The 19,577-nt window shown below is 42.0% G+C and overlaps 3 protein-coding genes and 2 long non-coding RNA genes across 16 annotated transcripts; 1 reads left to right on the top strand and 4 right to left on the bottom strand.

The window, feature by feature from the left end:
* Nucleotides 1-18: 18 nt before the first annotated feature.
* On the bottom strand, nucleotides 19-3,123 carry LOC112288090 (rac-like GTP-binding protein 5). The gene is made up of 7 exons (XM_024531939.3): nucleotides 2,416-3,123; nucleotides 2,017-2,104; nucleotides 1,659-1,768; nucleotides 1,496-1,559; nucleotides 1,173-1,237; nucleotides 849-914; nucleotides 19-519 (listed from the first exon to the last, which is right to left on the bottom strand). The coding sequence occupies exons 1-7, from the start codon at nucleotides 2,512-2,514 to the stop codon at nucleotides 421-423; spliced, it is 591 nt and encodes a 196-aa protein (XP_024387707.1). The 5' UTR covers nucleotides 2,515-3,123; the 3' UTR covers nucleotides 19-420.
* A 4,896-nt stretch (nucleotides 3,124-8,019) lies between these two features.
* Nucleotides 8,020-9,684, top strand: LOC149988207 (uncharacterized). Of its 2 annotated transcripts, none has more exons than XR_016504987.1 (2): nucleotides 8,020-8,802; nucleotides 9,204-9,684. It is a non-coding gene; the product is annotated as an uncharacterized LOC149988207 (long non-coding RNA). The 2 variants fall into 2 exon arrangements; XR_016504988.1 differs by having other exon boundaries at nucleotides 8,947-9,684.
* LOC141045851 (uncharacterized) lies at nucleotides 9,160-11,331 on the bottom strand. 2 transcript variants are annotated; one of them, XR_012218354.2, is made up of 3 exons: nucleotides 10,745-11,227; nucleotides 10,497-10,587; nucleotides 9,160-9,964 (listed from the first exon to the last, which is right to left on the bottom strand). It is a non-coding gene; the product is annotated as an uncharacterized LOC141045851 (long non-coding RNA). The 2 variants fall into 2 exon arrangements; XR_016504986.1 differs by having other exon boundaries at nucleotides 10,497-11,331.
* A 480-nt stretch (nucleotides 11,332-11,811) lies between these two features.
* LOC112288087 (uncharacterized) lies at nucleotides 11,812-14,018 on the bottom strand. 2 transcript variants are annotated; one of them, XM_024531936.3, is made up of 4 exons: nucleotides 13,849-14,018; nucleotides 13,376-13,601; nucleotides 12,474-13,253; nucleotides 11,812-12,355 (listed from the first exon to the last, which is right to left on the bottom strand). In XM_024531936.3, the coding sequence occupies exons 2-4, from the start codon at nucleotides 13,489-13,491 to the stop codon at nucleotides 12,223-12,225; spliced, it is 1,029 nt and encodes a 342-aa protein (XP_024387704.1). In that variant the 5' UTR covers nucleotides 13,492-13,601; nucleotides 13,849-14,018; the 3' UTR covers nucleotides 11,812-12,222. The 2 variants fall into 2 exon arrangements, with proteins under 2 accessions (XP_024387704.1, XP_024387703.1); XM_024531935.3 differs by having other exon boundaries at nucleotides 13,922-14,018.
* Nucleotides 14,019-15,422: 1,404 nt separating this feature from the next.
* LOC112287807 (shikimate kinase 1, chloroplastic) lies at nucleotides 15,423-18,657 on the bottom strand. 9 transcript variants are annotated; one of them, XR_016504985.1, is made up of 9 exons: nucleotides 18,175-18,657; nucleotides 17,811-17,946; nucleotides 17,603-17,673; nucleotides 17,264-17,444; nucleotides 16,957-17,054; nucleotides 16,727-16,850; nucleotides 16,459-16,595; nucleotides 16,282-16,346; nucleotides 15,423-15,967 (listed from the first exon to the last, which is right to left on the bottom strand). XR_016504985.1 is itself a non-coding variant. In XM_073536715.2 (8 exons), exons 4-7 carry the CDS (start codon nucleotides 17,366-17,368, stop codon nucleotides 16,284-16,286), a joined length of 390 nt encoding a protein of 129 aa, XP_073392816.1. In that variant the 5' UTR covers nucleotides 17,369-17,444; nucleotides 17,603-17,673; nucleotides 17,811-17,946; nucleotides 18,175-18,657; the 3' UTR covers nucleotides 15,423-15,967; nucleotides 16,282-16,283. The 9 variants fall into 9 exon arrangements, 7 of the variants coding, with proteins under 7 accessions (XP_073392816.1, XP_073392817.1, XP_073392818.1 ...); XR_012218353.2 differs by having other exon boundaries at nucleotides 16,459-16,520; XM_073536715.2 differs by lacking the exon at nucleotides 16,459-16,595.
* Between the last annotated feature and the right edge of the window lie 920 nt (nucleotides 18,658-19,577).

The raw sequence follows: 19,577 nt of genomic DNA, 5'->3' as shown, positions 1-19,577 counted from the left end.
AACACAACAGATGGTGCATAAGCATTAAAATAGGGACGACGTTTCCATTGTGAATGCCTGATAAGTCTACAAAGCCTCCTACTGAAGCCCCCTTTGAGCTGCCAGAAGATGTTTGTCAAGTACACACTGATCAAAACCATTTCTACGAGATGAGGTTGCCCATTCGGTCAGTGGTACAGCACCAACCATCTACAAAATCTCCCCATATCCTTCACCAAATTACCAGCAGGAGAAAAGAATACACTACAATTTTAAGTGATCCCAATGCCCACAGAGATAGACACAAGATGCAGAGAATCACTCGTGGGACCTATACGACTGGATTTCAGCAGAGACGTAACCAGACGATGAACGAGCTTACAAGTCAACAATTATGATCGGCTCCAAAAACTAAGCCAGCTCATAAAAGCTATGCCACATTCACAGAATGACGCAATTCTTTTGTTTTTTCTTCTTCTTCTTCTGCTTTGGTGGTTGGAGAACCACCTTGATTGCTGCGTCAAAAACTGCTTTTACATTCTGCAATAAGAGATAGCAAACAATAATAAGATGACAGTCTCCACTAACACGAAACCCTTATTTCCAGTTTGATTGATAAACACCAATATCGATGTCATACACCCAATGAGCTCGACATACTTCTTTCAAAATGTAGACAATGCATTCGTTTCCTCAGCTAAGCTACAGAACCTCGACCTTGGCATGAGGAATTGCGCAGGATCCTATTCCAGCTCTTAAACATCAAAGTCTGGTCACGTTCTCAGCATACAGTTGAAGACGCGGTTTCACAATGACTGCCTAATCAGGAGTGAAACATATAACAGTTAATTAAGAGTCCAAAAAGTTACCTGCTGAGTCTTTGAGCTGCACTCTATGTACGAGGCCGCCCCAATCGACTTCCTGAGCTCCTCCCCCTGTAAAACAGAGTTGCCGGACATCAGATTCTTAAATCACCGAAGAGGTTTTAGCAAAGCAACAGCACTTGATCGGTACAAGAAATCTATGCTGTTGGGATACCCGAATAGGATCCCCAGAGGTCATCAACCCGAGTACACCTGGTTGGCTACAAAAGATTTGATGATAATGCTGGAATAGCTCAACTTGAATCACATGACCAAATCAGGCACTTTAACAGATACTCAGCAGAAGAGTAAGTAAACTTCAAGACGTACTTGAGAAGTAGTTATTGGAGCCGCTCCAGGATGATCAGCAAAGAATTGTTTGTCATCGCGAAGATCTGCCAAATGTTTGTCATCGCGAAGAGCAAGCTTGGTGACAGGATTTTCGTAAACATAGGAAGAAAAAAGAAACAAAAACAAAACAAAAAGAGTGACAAATGTCTTGGAAGATTTTTAAAAAGGTAAGCCAGTCCATTGAGCACATCCGCACAATACTTGTCCTGTGCTAGAATCTCAACACTAGAGATGGCATATAAATCAACGAAGTGATGCATTACAACGTAGAGGGTTCGATTAGAAAAGCACAGGAGACCGACCAAGTTTTGTTCCGACGAGAATGATTGGCACAGATGGCGCGTAATGTCTCAGTTCCGGGATCCACTGCAATGCGTGAAACACTTCACGTGAGTCTCCACTTCTATCAATTGCTAGCACGCAGCAACCCTAGTAGGAAGAGATCAATGCCAAACAAGCAAATACCTTCTTTGATATGTTTTCATAACTAGCCTTGCTGATGAGGGAGAACGCCAGGAGAAAAACATCAGCACCCCTGTAACTCAGAGGACGAAGCCTGTTGTAATCTTCTTGACCTGCAATCAGGGCGAATTGTTTTCAATGACATGAAGTGAATGATATCACCCAAAGATGAATACCGTACAGTGAATGACCGTATGTGCAGCTGTTGGACCAAATTTTCTGGATAAATTTATAATCAAAGCCACACAACGCACAATGTAGTTTCCATTCGGAAGCACTACGCATCAATACCAGCGCTGTCGATTGGAACTCGAGTAGATATGAACGATAGAGAAGAGCTTGGCGTCAAATCATCTCTCACCTGCTGTATCCCATAACCCGAGGTTGACGGTATTTCCATCGACCACTACATTTGCGCTGAAGTTGTCAAACACGGTAGGAACGTAATCCTGCGAAACGAACGGGCATGTGCTTAGGACATCGTAAGAGTACAAGAAGCGCTGTCTAACAGACGCTGTGGTAAAGTACATCTCCTTGCGCGCCATCCCTCTCCAGTTCAACTTACGCATGGTAGTAGGGTATCCCATCGACTAACGGAATGACCCGGGCGACTTTACGAGATGGAAAAATCATACATGCGTATATACGTGTGCATATGGAAGATCCGTAATTCTTGTTGAGGGATTCAGCAACCGAATGAAACTTAGGAAACCAACACCTATCCAGATGATAGACCACTCCACAAGCAGTCGTTGCTTACAGTAGGAAATGTGTTGCTGGTGTATGAAATAAGCATGCACGTCTTCCCGACAGCTCCATCTCCAACAGTCACGCACTTGATAAACCGTGAAGTGCTCATGGCTGCGTCCCTACCCACCTAACACTTCACAGCCACACTCCTACAATACAACTTCAGCCTCCCTTGCTATCACACATTTCACGTATGGAGTAACATGGCAGATGATCTCCAAATACCTATCCTCCACTGGCTTCCAAACCCCAGCTTCACACTCCGTCAAGATTACATATCCACAACCAACCGCATAACTTCAACCCCAACCTCACCCTGGATCTCCTACCCTCTCGACCTGTAACCTAAGCGTCGCTCCTTACAATCACCTCAACAATTCCAGACACAACACCAGCTCCGTGTTCCATGTCTCTCTGCACTCACTCTCCGCAACTCCACCTCAAAATTTCGAAAACCGAGCTTTCGAAACAAACGGCGTCCGTCCCGAAAACACGAACCGAGTCACCAACGAATAACCACTCGAAGAAAGAGAGGGGACGAGGACGAGGACGAGGACGAGAGTGAGAGCATTCTCCTAAAGAACGTTGAAAGCGTAACGGGGGAGGTTATGTCACTGGACAGGGACAGAAGGAGAGGAAGACGGGAGTGACGAGCAGTAATGCAGAGGGGTAGAAGACCAGGTGAGAGAGAGCGAGCGAGAGAGGGCGATGCGGTGCAAGCTCCAGATCTAAGAAAACACGAGACCGAAGCCCAGGCAGGTGCTGCTGCAAAGCCAGGCCAGAGCACCGGAGCCGGACCGGGCACCGAGACGCGCCGGAGCCCGGGCCCTCCCTGCGAGACGATACCGGCGCTCCGCCAACCAGGTCCCCAAATCCATATCCCGCGTCCCCTTCCTTTTGCAACCTCAGTTTTGGCCGCAATTGGCGTCGCTCCGACGCCAAACCCGCTTTCCCTTACCCTCGCCCAACCCAGCCCAGCCCAGTCTCCCCGTTCCGAGGACCCGTCCTAGCTCTCTCTCCTCCACCAGTCTGTTCTGTTCTGTTCAGTTCTGTTCTTCCTGACTTCGAAATCTGAGCTCTAGGCGATTAGTTGGCAGTCTCTAATGGCTTGGCTTAGCATCCATCGGTAGGACCTCCGCTCGTGCAAGCTTTCTCATGGCCAACGTTCCGTTAGGCGCTGTCACTGAAAGCGTGCAGAGAATAATTGCGATCCATGGACAATGCTTTCCCGCAGTGTGACACAGTGCGGCGTCTCCAAGGGAAGCGCCGCTGGTAGTTGGAAGTGTCGGAGTTGTGCTTGGTGTGTTACTAGGTGCGACTTGTGTGCACTATGTAGCTTACGTTGTTGTTGTCAGGTACGCTTGATCGGTGATAGTCGTTTGCAACTATCGTTTCCCTATGTTGCAATCGAGGTAGGATTATGTCGCTGGATGTCCGGCATTGCGGATGTCAAGATCACAGTCTGTTGACTCTGTCCTGAAGGAGAAAGAGGCGTTGCGTATAATTACTGTTTCCTATGCTTCACTGTTTATGCTTAAGAAGTTCATATTTGTAATGGTGGATAAGATTCCTGTTGATTTTTTATTTTATTTTTTTATAAATCCGTGAACAGTGATGCATGAGCGTACGTTGTTGCTCAGGTTCGTAGGTTTTGAAGAATCGTGAGAAAACATTCTTTGTGTTACGACTTCTAACTGTATACAATGACTGTCAAAGAATTCTTTCTTTGTTTGAATTTCCACAAAAATTCTACGTAATTTATAATTTCATTACATAATAATTTTTGAGAGTAAAGGATCGCTGGGAGTTTGTGGTTTGCATCTTGATATCATGATCTTTCAGAGCATTGTAACATATAATTTTACTCCATCATTGATCATTGTTTATTAAAATCGACTTTTAGCAGAGAATTTATGACCCTGTACGCCAATGCCCTGAAAACAAATCGAAAAATCAAAAATTTAATCCAGTCCTGTTGCATCAATTCACAAAACATTTATGGCATACATGAATATTTACAGTAAGCTACGAAATCAAAGGACAAATCATTCTGGCGAAGAGCCCACAAACAGACTAATTACACATTTGTAGCTGCTTGTTTGCGTTCAAGCTAACATAAAAATACCATTGACATCTGTATTTATAATTTATGTCTGAATACTAAACATAAAACCTAAAAAGTTAGATCAATCATACTCAACAACGTTTCATTCTGTGTTTAGTATGATTTTATTCTTGTACTATATATATATATATATATATACATATATATTATATTATTAATGCCAATTTTGTAAAATTATACAGGACACCTATGTGTAAAACAATTGTACAGATGTAATCTATATAGAATTGAGTATGTATTTGTGTATGTCTGTATATACATCAGCTCACACATACATACATTTAAAATTGATAACATATTTGTCTTTCTTTATCTTTGCATTTTTATAAATACACCACTTGCAACCATCAACAAAAAATATTGCAAACATACCGAATAGTATTTTTATGTATTCTATATATGGTTGACTTAAGATTGTATTCATGGTTTATAGAAATATACAAAGTGTAGTATATATATATATATATATATGTAATGCATTTAAACATATTAGCGGCTGGTATGTACACTTTTAGATATGTACAATTCAATTTTATGAAATATTTATCAATGTATTCCATTTTATTTTATTCATCCTCTTATATTATAATGATTTCTTTAACAACTATACTTCTTTGAAAAAATTAAAGCCATTCAACACATAAAATTTTGACATTTCAATCATACAGATACTACACACTTTCAACATACACATATACATATATAAACAAATCAATCAATGATCTAGTATTTAAATAATCACTAAATATCACTAATTATCTTTGTATACATGTGTGTTGTTATATTATTTTTTATATATAAATAAATGCATCTCACGTATGTAAATATGTGAGGATTGTGGATAATCACCTCACAATTGAAAAAAAAATTATTTATTTATTGGGATTTCACAGTTGGGATTTGAACAGTGGATGTGTTTTGAGGTCCAGCTTTACCATTATCCACTAGTTTAGAGTCATTGTGAACCTTAAAAAGTTGTCTTTTGGCTTCTTTTTTTCAAAAAATAAAATTTTATTTTTCACTTGTTGTGGATGGACAACCATCAAACACAAAATTGAAAATGAGAGTTCAAATGATATGATCACTTTGCCAACAACATTTTTTTTTTTTTTTTTTTTTTTTTTTTGGTACAATGTCTCCATTTATTTGCACATAAAATTGATCATTCTAATTGTCTTGTGATAGTTATTTTGAATATTAAATGCAATAAGCTGTGAATGAAACTATTCCTGCCTTCCTACTTGCATATCTACTTGATTTAGTTTATTTTTTAAAAAAATTCCCATATTTAAGAAGAGATTGTGGATTTAATTTGTTCTTTGGTATGAGCTAAAGAAAAAACTACCTCCATGGTGGTACCCTATGAGGATGAATACAAGTAATAAATTTTCATTTAATAAACCAAGTGTTTGCTTGCTTTGGTAATCCAAAGGTGACAAGCCTGAGTAGAAACAACCATCTTAACACAATGTGGTATGTATAGAATTGATTAATATAGGAATGAGAATAAGCCTTCTATCAATGATTGTGTAACTCAAAATTGCTTTACATAAAAAGTTCAAACGCTACAAACCAACATCAAGTATGAAAATAAAAAAAAGCATGACAAATACTCCCTCACATCAAGTAACACAACAACTAATCAGAGAATTCATGTGTATGGAGAATCATCCCTTCTACCCCCTCTCACACACCTCTTATTCTTCTAATGAAATTGAAGAATATACATGCAACAAAAAGGTTCTATCCAAACATCTATTGTGAATGATAATCCAAGGAATAAAATTCATCAACAATGTAGTTGACATATCAATGCACTTGCCATATCACTTGGACAAACATTTCTCTCTAGTTTTGGCTTTCAAGAAATTTGCTTTAAAGAAATCCAACATGAACAATCAATGAAGTGCTACATACACAAAGGTGCATGCTTACATATTTATGTGTAAGGCCCTTTGACAGTCCTTTAGAAAAAGATGATATTTAGCGTCCCTAGGCTTTGAAATCAATGAAGTGTGAGGAAAAAAAGACATAATAATTGGACTATCAAAAACCCCCTCCTCCCTTGAAACTTTAGGGTTTGGAGAGTGTGTGTGTGCCAAGTATGCTATCACCACTTGAGCACACAATCAATAATTTAATAAAGTAAAGTAGAATCCAATGGAAGGGAGAAGAAAAAATGAAAAAAAGAAAAATAAAATAAACACAGAGAAAGAAGAAGTGGGACCCTTGAAATTGGAACCAGGGGTATGAAGTTTTTCTCCAATAATCATAATAAATGAAGTTTGTTTTTTAGTTGGCTAAAAGGTCAAACCGATTGAGAGGATAGAATGATTTGCAATTTGAAATTTCGTAAAAAAAATCCGGAATGTTTTGCAAAAAGTCACACTTTCACTATCTGAATGAAAACAATCAACATTAAGAAAAACAGAACAAACATTAGCCCAAATAAATAAGTAAATAAATAAATAAAATGTTTCTATAAATAGATCTTTCAGGGGAGGTTATGAGTTTTTAAACCTTATTAGGAAAAAAAAGTTTATATATAATGATGATAGCTTTTGTGGGCTGTAACTTGTATTCGTGCCCTAAAACTCCCAGTTTTTCTTTATTTTGAAGTGGTCTAAGATAGTAGACACGGTTGAGAATTGATATCAGCGCCATATAGGAAACAACACCGCGACTTTATAGTGTGGGATGGCACGGTTCCCCACACGTTCCCATGAGTTTGCACATGTTCTCATAGGTTCCCTTTTGACCCAATTAGGGCTTCACAACCTGGTCGACCCACCCAATTAGAGGGGCTTAGATGATGGGTGGTCCCCCTAATTCCCCTGCTTCACAGAATCTGGGATTATGGGTTATTTTTTTGCTCACCCGAAATCCCCTATGCCCCTGCCTTTAATTAGTCTGATCCACCTCACAGGACTGGGCCCCTGTGGAATAAAGCCAATTGTGTTCCCCACCATATTCTCCCTCTTAAACTAACTACTATGCACCATTTAGGTTCTCACTTATCCCAGTAGCTCCATTTGACAGATCCATGATAAGAGGATCATGCGCTATTCGTCTCCCTTTTAAAACTGGAATTTTGAAAAAAAAAAAATTGTTTTTTTTTTTTTTTTTTTTTTTTTTATTGTTTTTGGGGTTATGGGTTTAGATTTTGTGGGGGCACTGCGAACAGAATAAGCTCTATCAGATTAGATGCTTTGATGGCAAACCTTGAATGAAACGAACCAGCCTAGTAAGGGCTTGACTTCTGGGAAGTGAACATCAGACAAGGGTTCTAATTAATTTAGCTGAGGGAGGTGTGCATAGGAAGTCAGGAGGGAGGTGTGAATAGGGAGTCAGGAGAGCTCCCTCTCTCTCACATCCCACCAGTACTCACTTCATTGCCACGGCAGCCACTTAAAAAATAAAATAAAATAAAACAATCAAACAAACAGCCGGTTACTGGACACACAGCAGTTCCAACACCAAACAATAAAACCTAATTTGATTGCACACTGATTAATCTTTTTCCAACGACAATCACCAATCACCATTAATTATTCTTATTCAAACTGAGATGAGTGTATTTATCCACACACACAAACACATTTCTCATGAACAATCAATCTTCCAGTGCAAGATCTTATTTTTTTTCAAATATTCCATGCAAACTTCAACGTTGTTGCAGTTGATAAACCAGAATCAAAATTAGAGAGGACCCATTCAGCTGCCTTAGTTTACCTTTCCATGGTTAGCCTCATGAGTATGTAAACAGTTCTACAAGTAAACCTGGTGATGAGGGAATGTCAGTGGGGAACTGAGCAGCACATAAGCCAAGTGAAGGAGAAGCAACAAAGGAGGAGGAGGAGGAGGAGGAGGAGGAAGAGGAAATTATTGGGGCAAGCAGCAAGCTTGTAGCAAAGGATGAGGGTTTAAGCATGAGCATGAGCCAGGCTGCTAAAAGCACAAAACCAGGAGCCTCACTGTGATTAGAAAGCCCGGATTCATAGCAAGATGTAGAGAGGGCAGGACTCTTCACATGGTCCTCCCCCTTCTTTCTCATATAGCTAGGTCTCCTGCCTTGGTTTTCGCTCCCAGTCCTTCTGTCCCTGTCCTTGTCCTGTTTGTTAGTCCGTGACGACTCCCTCAATCAGCGTCACGGAGAAAATGTAGGTGGCTCCATCGCAAACCTTGCTTTGTGACAGGTCCAGCTTCTTGTGCACAGCTGCTGCATGGCCCTGCCCCTGCACTTCCTCCACCGCTCGCCTTCTCTCTTGTAAGGTTTGCACACACACAACCCCCCCCCCTCCCCCCCACCCTCTGATTCTGTCATGTGACCTAATTGCGTAGTATGTCCAGGTTTAGGGTTTTACTTTCACCCTTGACAACTTCCCAACATAGTCCTAACAATTTGGTTGAGACCAGGTGTTGTCGAAGACTGTCACGTGCATGACTGATGCAATGTAGTCGGAACTATATGACACGCCCTTAGGGTTTGACTGACTTACCAATACCAAGTTGTGTATGTGTTAGTAAGTGTTGATGAACGTAGGCAGCTTTCTCTGCTGAATTCTTCCAAGTTCTTATCATGGCTGCCACAGTGGGTTTGGAAGAGGAAAGAAAGCAATACCACAGGTGGACGTTACAACAAGAACTTATGTACGATGGTTTGGGTTTTACAGAAGTTGGCATTGCACAGCCAGCGAGAATGTTGTTCATTTCGTTCATGGTACAAACCCGCAAGAGGAGTGAACGGCCTACTTCTATGAGCCTTTCAAGTCCAGGCAAAGCATACCTATCGAAGTATTCGTGATTTACATCATTTCGTAGACGTGTCCTTTCTGAATTAAAAACTCATTAAAATTGCATCTAATTTCAAGAAATTGAGCAGATTACATAACCCCAACCATCTTCTTCAAGGCTGGGTCCTGTCCAATAGCCACACAAATGGCGTGGGCTATGTCGTTCGGTTGTCAGCAGTACATCAAAGTGCTCCCAGATAGAAATTGCTGCAGATTGCAACTCTTTTGATTTGGATAAGTCTACTTCTGCATGTTGGTACTGCTCTGTAGGAGGAGCCAGGCGATGGCTGCAACTCAGAGATATTTCTTGTGATCTATCATCAACATCGCTGGAAAGCAATGCACGTCTTGAAGCACAACCAACTACTTGTACAGCAGCAGACGTTGATATCTCCTGCCTTCCATGTGCTCTGAGAGTCTTCGTTGAATTTACATTTGGTTTTATACTCACAAGCCTCAAGGTCCTAAAAGTTTGAGCTCTGTCTACAGGAGCGGCTTCACTAAGATGAAGACCTCGAACCTGAGTTGCAAAAAGTTGTAGGGAATTGCAAAGTTTAGTTTCCATGCTGTGCATCTAAGCGAACCTGGTCTTTTTGCTTAAAAATGTATCATTCAAGTGAATGAGGAAACTAGTTCCGAATCTGCTCCCAACACACACGTCGCCCACGATTAGAGCATTCCCACTGTTCTCCTCACCTGCTACCATAAGTCCTACCATCCAGACTAACATTCAGACGTAAGTAGAAGCCCTTGAACAGTAACTAGCCAAGATAGTGATGTTTCGATATCAGAACATGTAATACTGTCAGCCTGACGTCAATCCGATCACCTCCTCAAGACACACCTCAACACTAAACCTAATTAGCTCCAGGAACGAAAAAATTGAAAACGGAAAACTAGAAAAAAACAGAACAAGAAAGAAGCTTCTCACAAGTGAACAACACTACACATTTCAAACCATTAAAAAACCCCGAAAATATGTCCAAAGAATAAATACACATACTCATCGAGCTTAACCTACTGCATCAAGCTATGTAATTCTCAAAAATCCTAGTCATACAAATTTCCAACAGCCACAGAATGCAAGAATACAAGAGCACTTATAGCTGAGCATTGAAAGTTTGAATATCAATAAATCTGTAAAAAGATGACAAATGGGGTTGGTCGCACTACCTTCAAATCTGCGCCACTCGAAAGATAGCATTTCCCTAGTGATGCTCCTTCGTTGTCTGGGTAGCGCTCCTCAGCTCAATTAATCACCAATCTGCGCGTGCACACACACACACACAAGGTCACAGCCTTGTAGTATGGTTAAACCTCTGCACAGTCCTGCGCAATTGGAACATCCTCAGGCTCTTCCTGATAACGTTGATGGAATCACCGTTCCATGACGAAACGATCAAAAACCCTTAACGCGTTACCTTAAACAATCTAAACCTAGAAATGAGAAAACTCAGAAACCAAGCCAGCACCGACGAATCCTGGTTGCCGACCTCCAATCCCCCGCAATAGCAACATATTCTATGCAAGTCTTTTCCGAAGACCCTGGTCAGTTACGTTCATCAGTGCCTTGAATCTAAACCCTAAACCCTGGAATCCTAAGGGAGTAAATATATTCGTTTTCTCCCAGTAAAGTTTCTGATCTCTTCTTGCGAACTTTTCCAGTGGCTTGCTTCACGGTGCTGCATGCTGAAAGAAGCAGGGTCTTATTCGGAAGTTGACTCTTCGAGAAGTGGCTTCTTTAGCTCTTCCTCGTTTATTGGGCGTAAGGAGTTGGAGAAAGTGCCCATTCTCGCCGAGCCCCATGAATGAAAGGCCTCTAACACCCGTTACCTCATTGGTCACTATCCTACTCGTCTCTCGGGGAAGTGTCACCGAAAAACTCAGCGAATCGATGTTGAGTATGTGACAACAACAGCGGATTATTCTATTTTTCGACAATCTTCAGTTCTTCAATCCTCGCCCTTCCCTCGTATGATTTAATTGCACAGTTTGCACAATAGTCCATCATCATCATTGCAGATGTGTTCGCTTGTTTTACATTCTTTATTTGTTCATGACGGGAAACAATATTACTTTCTCGAATTTACTGAGAGTTTATATCTAAATGGTCTTATTGGCGCACAAGATTTAAATGGAATAACCCAAACGATGTTAGAATGACATTTCCATGCAAAGTCAGTATTATTTCAGTATGCTCCAAAGGGTCCCGAGAAATTCCTCCCATAATTTAAAATATATATATCCATATACTGTCCCAGTTTCGCATGAATAAAATAAATGTGCATAGTGACTGAGTAAGATGTTTGTCATTTGATTGGCACGAGACTACACTAAATTGTAAAACAATCAATGTGCTAACGTTGTATACCGAGTCTATCCTTAACTGTTGGATGTGTAGTGATAAAACATAGCAAAGACTTGTTAAACGAAATGCTTGAACTGGAAACGACTAGTTATATTGGTTAAGTAAACATTAATGGAAGTGTTCAGGAAAAAAATCATATTTGCTTTTTATTCAGAAACATCGTGGCAACATTCGCAAAGAGTCCCAACTTACGAGGGAACTATTGCTCTCAGTTCGGAAATCGCGTGTTCTGACTTATTAATAACGTCTTCTCAACGCCTTTCATCAAGACAGATTAATTGGAATACCAGGTGAATCCGACGCTTATTAGCTAGCTACTATACATTGACAGCCTCTGAAAAACGATCCTTTTACGATGTAAAGATCGACAGTCCGGGCATGCACGCTTCGGATATTAAATTTCTTAACATAATTTATGAAACACTCGCAGATAACCTGCAGACTCTTGGTTTCGAAGATCAAAATGAACTGCAACGGTCAGCAACGGTTTACTCCCATGGGGCACTGCACGAAGCGACCTGCACAGCAAGTTCATGCGTACAGATACAAGACCGCAGTCATCGCGGATCCGTAGGTAATGCCGTAAGATCTTGCGGCCACTTTGGGAGCAGTACCTCCAATGGTGGCTCCGATCACAGCGTTCCTATAAGCTCCGACTGGATTCCTGCAACATCACAGTACAGCACTAGTCTCAACACCCACTGGTAGGAAAGAACTGAGATGGCTGCACCGAATATAAAAAACTGTAAGAGGATCGACGAATTGCGGGAAAGTGAACTTACTGCCATCCTCCGGAGGTGGTGATGCGCAGCAGCTGCCAAGCACAACCCTCTAGCGACATCCGCACTGGCCGCGCACTCATCTGCATGTATGTCCAGAAACCGTTGGGATCGTTCAACTTTAGCAGAACCTTGCTACTAAACCGGTCAGGCTTTGTCACTGTGCCAAACTTTCCTAGCGCTTCGCCGCCGGCGACGGTGAAGATTGTGGCATACATGCCCTGGTAAACCCACCGGTTGCCCACGAATTTGTACACGGCCTTGCCTTCCAGGAAGAAAGCCTGGATGAACGACCCCCTTGGCGTGAGAGATTGGGGAAGAGTAGGAGGTTGCAAGTCCTGAGTGTAGAATCTGAAGGTCCCTGAGAACGGAACACCGGCTGTGGCTCCGGTGTAGCTGCATAGTGCTTTGCGAGGAGGGAGGCCGCCTTTCGTGCCCGTGAGGGACACGAATGCAACCATCGCTGCGTCTCCACCGCCAATTCGTCTCTTAACTATCGCAAGGAACTCAGGGATAGCAGATGTAGACACTCTCACAGTCTTCAACGGCGAGGCTTGAAGTCGGGAGTTGGGAGATCCCGATTCGTAGTGGCTTCCAGCGCTGTTTGCAATGGTCCAGAAGTAGATTGGGACTCCTTTTTTAGCATCAACAGTGGACCAGTATTTGGCGAGCGGAGATCCATTGGAGGAATAAACTAGGCCTGCTGACCCAGTACTGACCCAGTTACCGCGATCACATCGGTATTTCTGCTCTCCCCTTCGGAGATTTCCAGTGAATCCCTCACTGCATCCATCGAACAACCACCCAGAAGTCAACCAGAGGCGCTTTGGGAAATACCATGACATCATGTTCAAAAATTACGTGGATAATAAGCAAGTTTCAGAACTGGACGGAGTAGGTTGTACCTGTATCCTGCCGGAGGTGTAAGTCCTGCGGAGGAAAAGCTCAACTGAAGGAGCAATGCGAAGAGACCCAACAGTACCACGTTCATCTTACTCGACATGTTGGGTTGCAGATTCATGCAAATGCTCGGAAAAGGAAGTTCGCACGTTTCTCAGTCCTGGTATAAGTCTCTAGGTCGATGCGGTCAGCACATTGTGCAGCGTGGACAATGACTTGCGTGAGGGATGTCTGTCAGAAACAACAGCATGCACAACATCAATGACCGTTCTCATCTCCTTCCAGATGAGATTGCATACGTGTTTCAACGAAGACTCTACCATCAACACTGCTTTGTTCGTTCGAATCCCAGATCACATGAATGCTAGCTGCACCCAAATTCACATCGAAAACTTTCGTTTATTCCGCAGACGTCTACTATACTCTTCATAAACAAAACTAGATGTACGTGAAGCGAGTGTCTATAGTAGAGCATGACCTGCAGTCACGAATTCCTGTTGCACAACTCTACAGATGCACTAGTTTCGAGCAATGTAAGACCAGATACGTACCAGATAGCATGAACTGTTGTAGTACAAGGAGAGAGGGGAGCTATGTATCAAGCTGCAGGGAGGGAATGTAAAGTTGGGTGCGACGCAGTGGCTTGCGGAGTTGCAAATTGGGCTCTGCACGTTCCCCCTCTTTAGATAGGCTTTCGGGAGTGGCTGTCAGTACCAACAACGTAAACTCTGCCCGCCATCCGCTGCATCGGACGAGGAATCTATATTTGCATTATGTGAACCCCACCAATCGTGACCTCTCAACGGGCGATTAATGTTGATTATCTAGAACTTGCAACTCCAACTGGGTTTCGTTCGCGGCGTCCTCCACGGTTTCTGACGCATGGTGTGGCTCCCCTGAAATTGATGTGGCTCGCTTTTGTCATGCCACGCGGTGGCTTTTTATAAGCTGATTGGATATTGTCGCAGTCACTTCAGAAGCGTTTCCGAGGCTGATCGATGCATTCCGCGGTGTGCCAAGTTCAAAAGTCGGTTGACCGTGTGAATTGTTTTCGGAGCGGGCGGAGAATACTTGTTTCCTTAATTTATGGGAGTCGGCTTCGATTTCGTGGGGACACACTATTTTGAGCAAGTTCGAAAGATTCCCTTTCTTTTACCTTGTATTATTTTATCACCGGAAAAGGAGTCTGTTCACCCTACTGTTGCATTAGTCACACCTCGTCTACCCGGCCTGCGTTGGACAAGAAGCTGCCACACGAAGTTGGAAAGACTAACATATCTATTTTTAGAGTACGCCTCATGTCAAAGCCAAATCAAACAACCGCTACATTTAGGTTTCTGCACGATAGTTGTGTTTCCACCAAATATATCACTTATGCCAGGTTCTTCTCCGCCCCCATCCAACGTGGCTACCATGTTCGAGAGACAGATTTAGTCTACAAAGTGACATTGAAAAGATGTGCTACATACCAGATTCTCTGCGAAAGGATCCTCGGTAGCAGCCAAAAACTTGCGATCTGCATAGAGCAAACATTAATGACGTAAAACTTCAAAGCGGCGAATGGTGCAGCGAAAGGAGCTTCTTATCTGCGTACTACTCAATTTGTAAACTTGGAAAAGACCCCAGCATCGTAAGATTCGATACTCGAACACATTGTCGACAATGTGTTCAATAAAACTGTCGAAGGGCAAAGGAAACCAGAGGCTACTTGCTCGCATTCACTGAACCTGTGGTTGGTAGTTATCACATTCTTAACGAGTTTCGACGAAAGGAGTGGTTTGAAGCGTCTGGGCTTACACGCTTTTTTGTTTCGGCGGGGCGGTTCATCCGCCGACCATTTTGGATTGTTCAAGAGAGGAGCAAAACTGACGATGTACTTTGAAAGGCGGGCTGTAACCCATTTTACCTCTTCCCATCAGTCCTTGTGGATTTCTGAAACAAACCAAGACTGCTAGTGGCACAGATTTCTTGGACGTGGAGTGTCCGTCGGGGTTCGTGCAAAATAGTACATGCCTGCTCACTAATGCCTAATCATACTCGTGATCTAGCGCGAGACAGCAATTGTGTGTAATATATGTAGAGAACTGTTACAAGTGATCAAAATTGAAGAGTCTGCATGAAGTAGACCTAACAAACCACTCCATCTTCATGCAGTTTGTTGCAAGACAACTCCTTTCGGAGTTTTTCAAAGCTCTGTATTGAGAAATGCTGAAAATCTAGTGGGCCTAAAACCATCTTTACCGATGATTTTCATTTACATTTCGGGCTTCTCTGCACAATGAACAATGTCCACTAGACTGCTTACAGGCGGTTTGTGTTCCGACTTAGTGGAGTTTTTTTCTTGTTTGCTTCTCCCATGTTACCACAAGTATGTCCTCCTGTTTCCAAATAATAGGCAGATGACCAGTTTCTCTGGTGACGCCCACTATTGCTGGGTTAGTAGAACAAGCATATTCCGGAGGAACTCTTCAACTTGCAAGAAGGCCATGACCCCAAACCATTAATCCATTAGCGTCGTGCCTCATCTTAGCTGAACTTATCCATCGGCACTATTTTGCTCAAGTCGACTTATGATATTTCTCGATTGCCTTCAGAATCTGGCACACACTCATCGAAGTAATGACCAGTTACAAGCGTGTAGCAACTTCACTTGACAGCAGCAAATCCTGGAATCTCACAGTTGTTGTTTCTACTTTGGGAACTTAATCTAATCTGGACCTCTTAAAATTGTCGAAAAGAATATTCTCATAATCAATTACTGATAGACTTGAATAACAAGCATAATGCACCTCGAGTGGATGCACATAGAGGCAGACGAGAGAAGCACATAGCAGCCAAGGGTTAATAAAATTTTGTTTTACGCATCGTTTCGCGTACTATCTTATGGTTGAGAAAGTTTAAGCGTAAATACCTCTAAAGCAACCAAAGCTGGGGGTATCGCCGAAGCGTCTGATATTCCCAATTTCCTCGATAAATCTGAAACAAGGAAGAGAAAATGTCAAACTAACGCGGTGATAGTGACATATAGCATAGCCAACCCTTAGAAGCTGAACAGAACAATAGGGAGCATCTTAGCTTGAGTACTAACTCTAATGTCCGCCTTCTGATAAATATGTCTCCTTTCGTTATATAACCTGATTAGCAATTCTTCTGCCCGCCATCAACGTAAAATTAAGACATCAAGTGTTGCACCAACTTATGTCATGTAGTAGAGGCAAGTGCATCCTACGGAAACAAGCATTCACTATATTATGGTTGTAAAACAACATTCTGCAGCGACATGCACGGATGTGTCCAAACGCTGTAATGAAACAAAACAATCCCAACACATGCAGAAACCCTCGGAATGCAGGTACCTCGAGTTCGGTACACTCAGGAGGGAAGAGCGGACGAGACTGGACACCTGCGCCAACAACACGCTTGGCTAAAACCACCGGAGGTACATCTATGTACACAACAATGCCGCAGTCTTGAAAAACCCTGAACCGAGGCTTCCAACAAGGTTATCACACATTGGAGCTAATTTCCTGCAACAATATGTACATACTAAAATACGAAGGAGAAGTGAAGGTTACGTGTCGTATACCAGTTTTCGGGCCTCAGCATGGCACCGCCCCCTAAGGCAACAACAAATGGCTCATGCACCTCCTTAATCTGTTCACGAAGTCGCAAGAGCGCCTCAGTCTGTGGATAAGTGATGCCGCTTTAGGCTACTGTTGGCGAAACTATTGTCACGAAGATCACTCATAGAAAACAATGACTTCAATAAATAAACGATTATCTGCAAGTGAGTAACGTGCCACATAAATCTAGTGTTTTATAAGGTTAAGAGCAAGGCACCAGAATCAGACTAGATTATGACATTGTTAGTTAAGGGTTAATAACCAGCAAACCTCGCTTTTTCTGAACCATTCCTCTCCATATTTTGCGAATATGTCGGCCACGGTGCCATAATCCATTAAGTCTCCTATAAGCTCATCGCTGCTCTTCAGCGACATTAGATGTCGGAGTCTTAATTAGAGTATATTAAAGTTAACGGGTTCCACTTAAATTCACACTGTCCCGGACTTTCATCTACACACACACTATGTTAGAATATCCACAATGAAACACACAAGTTTGAAATATTGAGATGCATTCAAGAACTACTACGAAGCCTCTGAAAAGCTCTCATACAAAGTTTCCCAAATCGTCAAGAGTTTCAAGTACTGGAGAAGAGAACACATGCACACCTGTCAACAAATTGGTAGTCTAGATATTGGGCAATAATCACTCCTGTAGCTTTTTCCCGATCCCATCATGGCTGTAGAGTCACCCACATTTGGGTAAATTCGAAATTGTAAGGTAAAGAATTCAGACCACGATCTTTGACATATCCACGCAACATGGGTGCTTGCAAATCAAACCCAAAATAGGCGCAATAAAAGGGTGCTAGCTTACCAGTAACAATCACGCTACTCCCGTCGAGAATCTCCAGAACTACATCAATAGTCTTCTGCAACTGACGCAAGAATTGCTCGTAATGTTCGTTGCCATCACCAGAAGGCGAATCATCCCTCCGATCCTTACAGACAACCTGAAATGCCAAGTGAATACTACTTCAATTCACATTTGAACCAAACCAGAGCACTGGACAATTTCAAATAAAGATAATCGGAATTTAGATTCTCTTAGCAACCCACCCAGAAGGAACCACAGACAATTTCCAAGGACCAAACCCATGAGTAATCGACCATGCAGCCAGGCACAAAGATCGACCATAATCAAAACCCATCACAAGCAACTCTATCAATCACGCGCGAACCTATTCTCTGCAGACGTTCCGCACTGCTGCATTATGCAAGAACTCAGTTGCAACGCTCGTCAGAATCCACGAGACTGACAATTCCCGCCCCGCGGACAATCTTATTCGATGGTATGGCAGCCGTCATCGGATCCTCCCATTGGCGCATCCTCTGCGAACGATAATCACCACATTTGTACGCGCATTCTGTCCTCAAAGGCCACTAGAGAGAGCTATCAACGCCATTGGCCTCCGTAACCTGACGAAAATCTCACACACCACGGAATACACGAACAATAGCAACGATTTCACACAAAAACCATCGATTCGGTGGGAAAATGTGCAGCCAAGCTGCGGAACGCTGCACCAGCACTCCGGGCGTTGTCAACAAGAGCTTCAAATTCGTGAAGAATGGACAGGAAGGGCGAATTGGGTTCTTTTCGTGATTGAAATTCTTTTGACACCGTATGTTCTACGGATTTGTGAGACGGCATTCAGGCTTCGAATCCGTTGGTGTCAGGGTGATTTATAGCCTGCGATGCGACACAGGAATCGAGATCGATGCCGACAACGGCGGGCATGTGAAAGCGGGCAGGTCATTGCGGGCAGTCAGGCATGGGCAGGGTGAGGAACGGGAAGTCTCTTTCTGAGAAGTTTCTAAATAGTTGACCACTATTTGGCGGGAAATCTGACCTGTCTACTCTCTGCTCTTTGTGGATAAATCCCTTGAAAATTGTTAGAGAAGTTTTCAATCTTAATTCTAAAATAGATTTTTTGAATATTTGTGAGAAATATTATTAATTTCAACTTTTAAAATATATGTATTAAGAGTTCTTATATCAATTTTGGAAGTGTTTGGTTCTGTTGTTATTATCATCATAATTATTGTTGAATAGTATTATAAGCTTTGTTTTGCAAGTTGGAACTTGTCCAGCACATAATCAAAGTGCAATAAAATGCAAAATGTTGTTGTTATTGTTGTTGTTGTTGTTGTTGTTGTTGTTGTTTTTTTTTTTTTTTTTTTTTCTTATTGTTTTGGTACATTTGTCTTTACAACATTGGATGAATGTCATTTTTGTAACATGGTATCAAAGTTATGGCTAAATAGTAGTTGTAGATGAAATTCTTTAGATGAATAATTATAGCTGATGAACAATGGCTCCAAAATTTTGCTGTCTTGTTGCTATTGGAGCTTTGTCATGTTACTAAAAACTGATATATTTTGTTTTGATTGCTATTACTATTGATCATTGCTATTATTAATGTTGGAGAAGTGTTTAATTATTTATTTTTTTGCTTCATCATAGCTTCATATCACCACATTTTAATAAAACATTTGTTGATTGTTCTTCTATTGCTACTACAAGATTGACTATTGTTGTTGAATAATCTTCTCACTTTGAGACATTGGATTTTTTGACTTG

Source organism: Physcomitrium patens, chromosome 10, assembly GCF_059467195.1.
Source record: "Physcomitrium patens ecotype Gransden chromosome 10, ASM5946719v1, whole genome shotgun sequence".
Classification (NCBI taxonomy): domain Eukaryota; kingdom Viridiplantae; phylum Streptophyta; class Bryopsida; order Funariales; family Funariaceae; genus Physcomitrium; species Physcomitrium patens.
The sequence above is the reverse complement of the archived record's forward strand: the minus strand, read 5'-3'. Positions and strand labels throughout refer to the sequence as shown.

What these genes read in the sequence shown, in the direction of transcription:
- LOC112288090 (XM_024531939.3), bottom strand. Translation starts at nt 2,514, where the DNA reads ATGAGCACTTCACGGTTTATCAAGTGCGTGACTGTTGGAGATGGAGCT. An exon ending in CGGGTTATGGGATACAGCAG is followed by an intron (nt 1,769 to 2,016) that starts GTGAGAGATGAT and finishes CCCTGATTGCAG; the next exon opens with GTCAAGAAGATTACAACAGG. An exon ending in ATGAAAACATATCAAAGAAG is followed by an intron (nt 1,560 to 1,658) that starts GTATTTGCTTGT and finishes CACGCATTGCAG; the next exon opens with TGGATCCCGGAACTGAGACA.
- LOC112288087 (XM_024531936.3), bottom strand. Translation starts at nt 13,491, where the DNA reads ATGAATCTGCAACCCAACATGTCGAGTAAGATGAACGTGGTACTGTTG. An exon ending in ACACCTCCGGCAGGATACAG is followed by an intron (nt 13,254 to 13,375) that starts GTACAACCTACT and finishes CGATGGATGCAG; the next exon opens with TGAGGGATTCACTGGAAATC. An exon ending in ACCACCTCCGGAGGATGGCA is followed by an intron (nt 12,356 to 12,473) that starts GTAAGTTCACTT and finishes GTGATGTTGCAG; the next exon opens with GAATCCAGTCGGAGCTTATA.
- LOC112287807 (XM_073536715.2), bottom strand. Translation starts at nt 17,368, where the DNA reads ATGTCGCTGAAGAGCAGCGATGAGCTTATAGGAGACTTAATGGATTAT. An exon ending in AATGGTTCAGAAAAAGCGAG is followed by an intron (nt 17,055 to 17,263) that starts GTTTGCTGGTTA and finishes ACTTATCCACAG; the next exon opens with ACTGAGGCGCTCTTGCGACT. An exon ending in CTGAGTGTACCGAACTCGAG is followed by an intron (nt 16,347 to 16,726) that starts GTACCTGCATTC and finishes TCCTTGTTTCAG; the next exon opens with ATTTATCGAGGAAATTGGGA.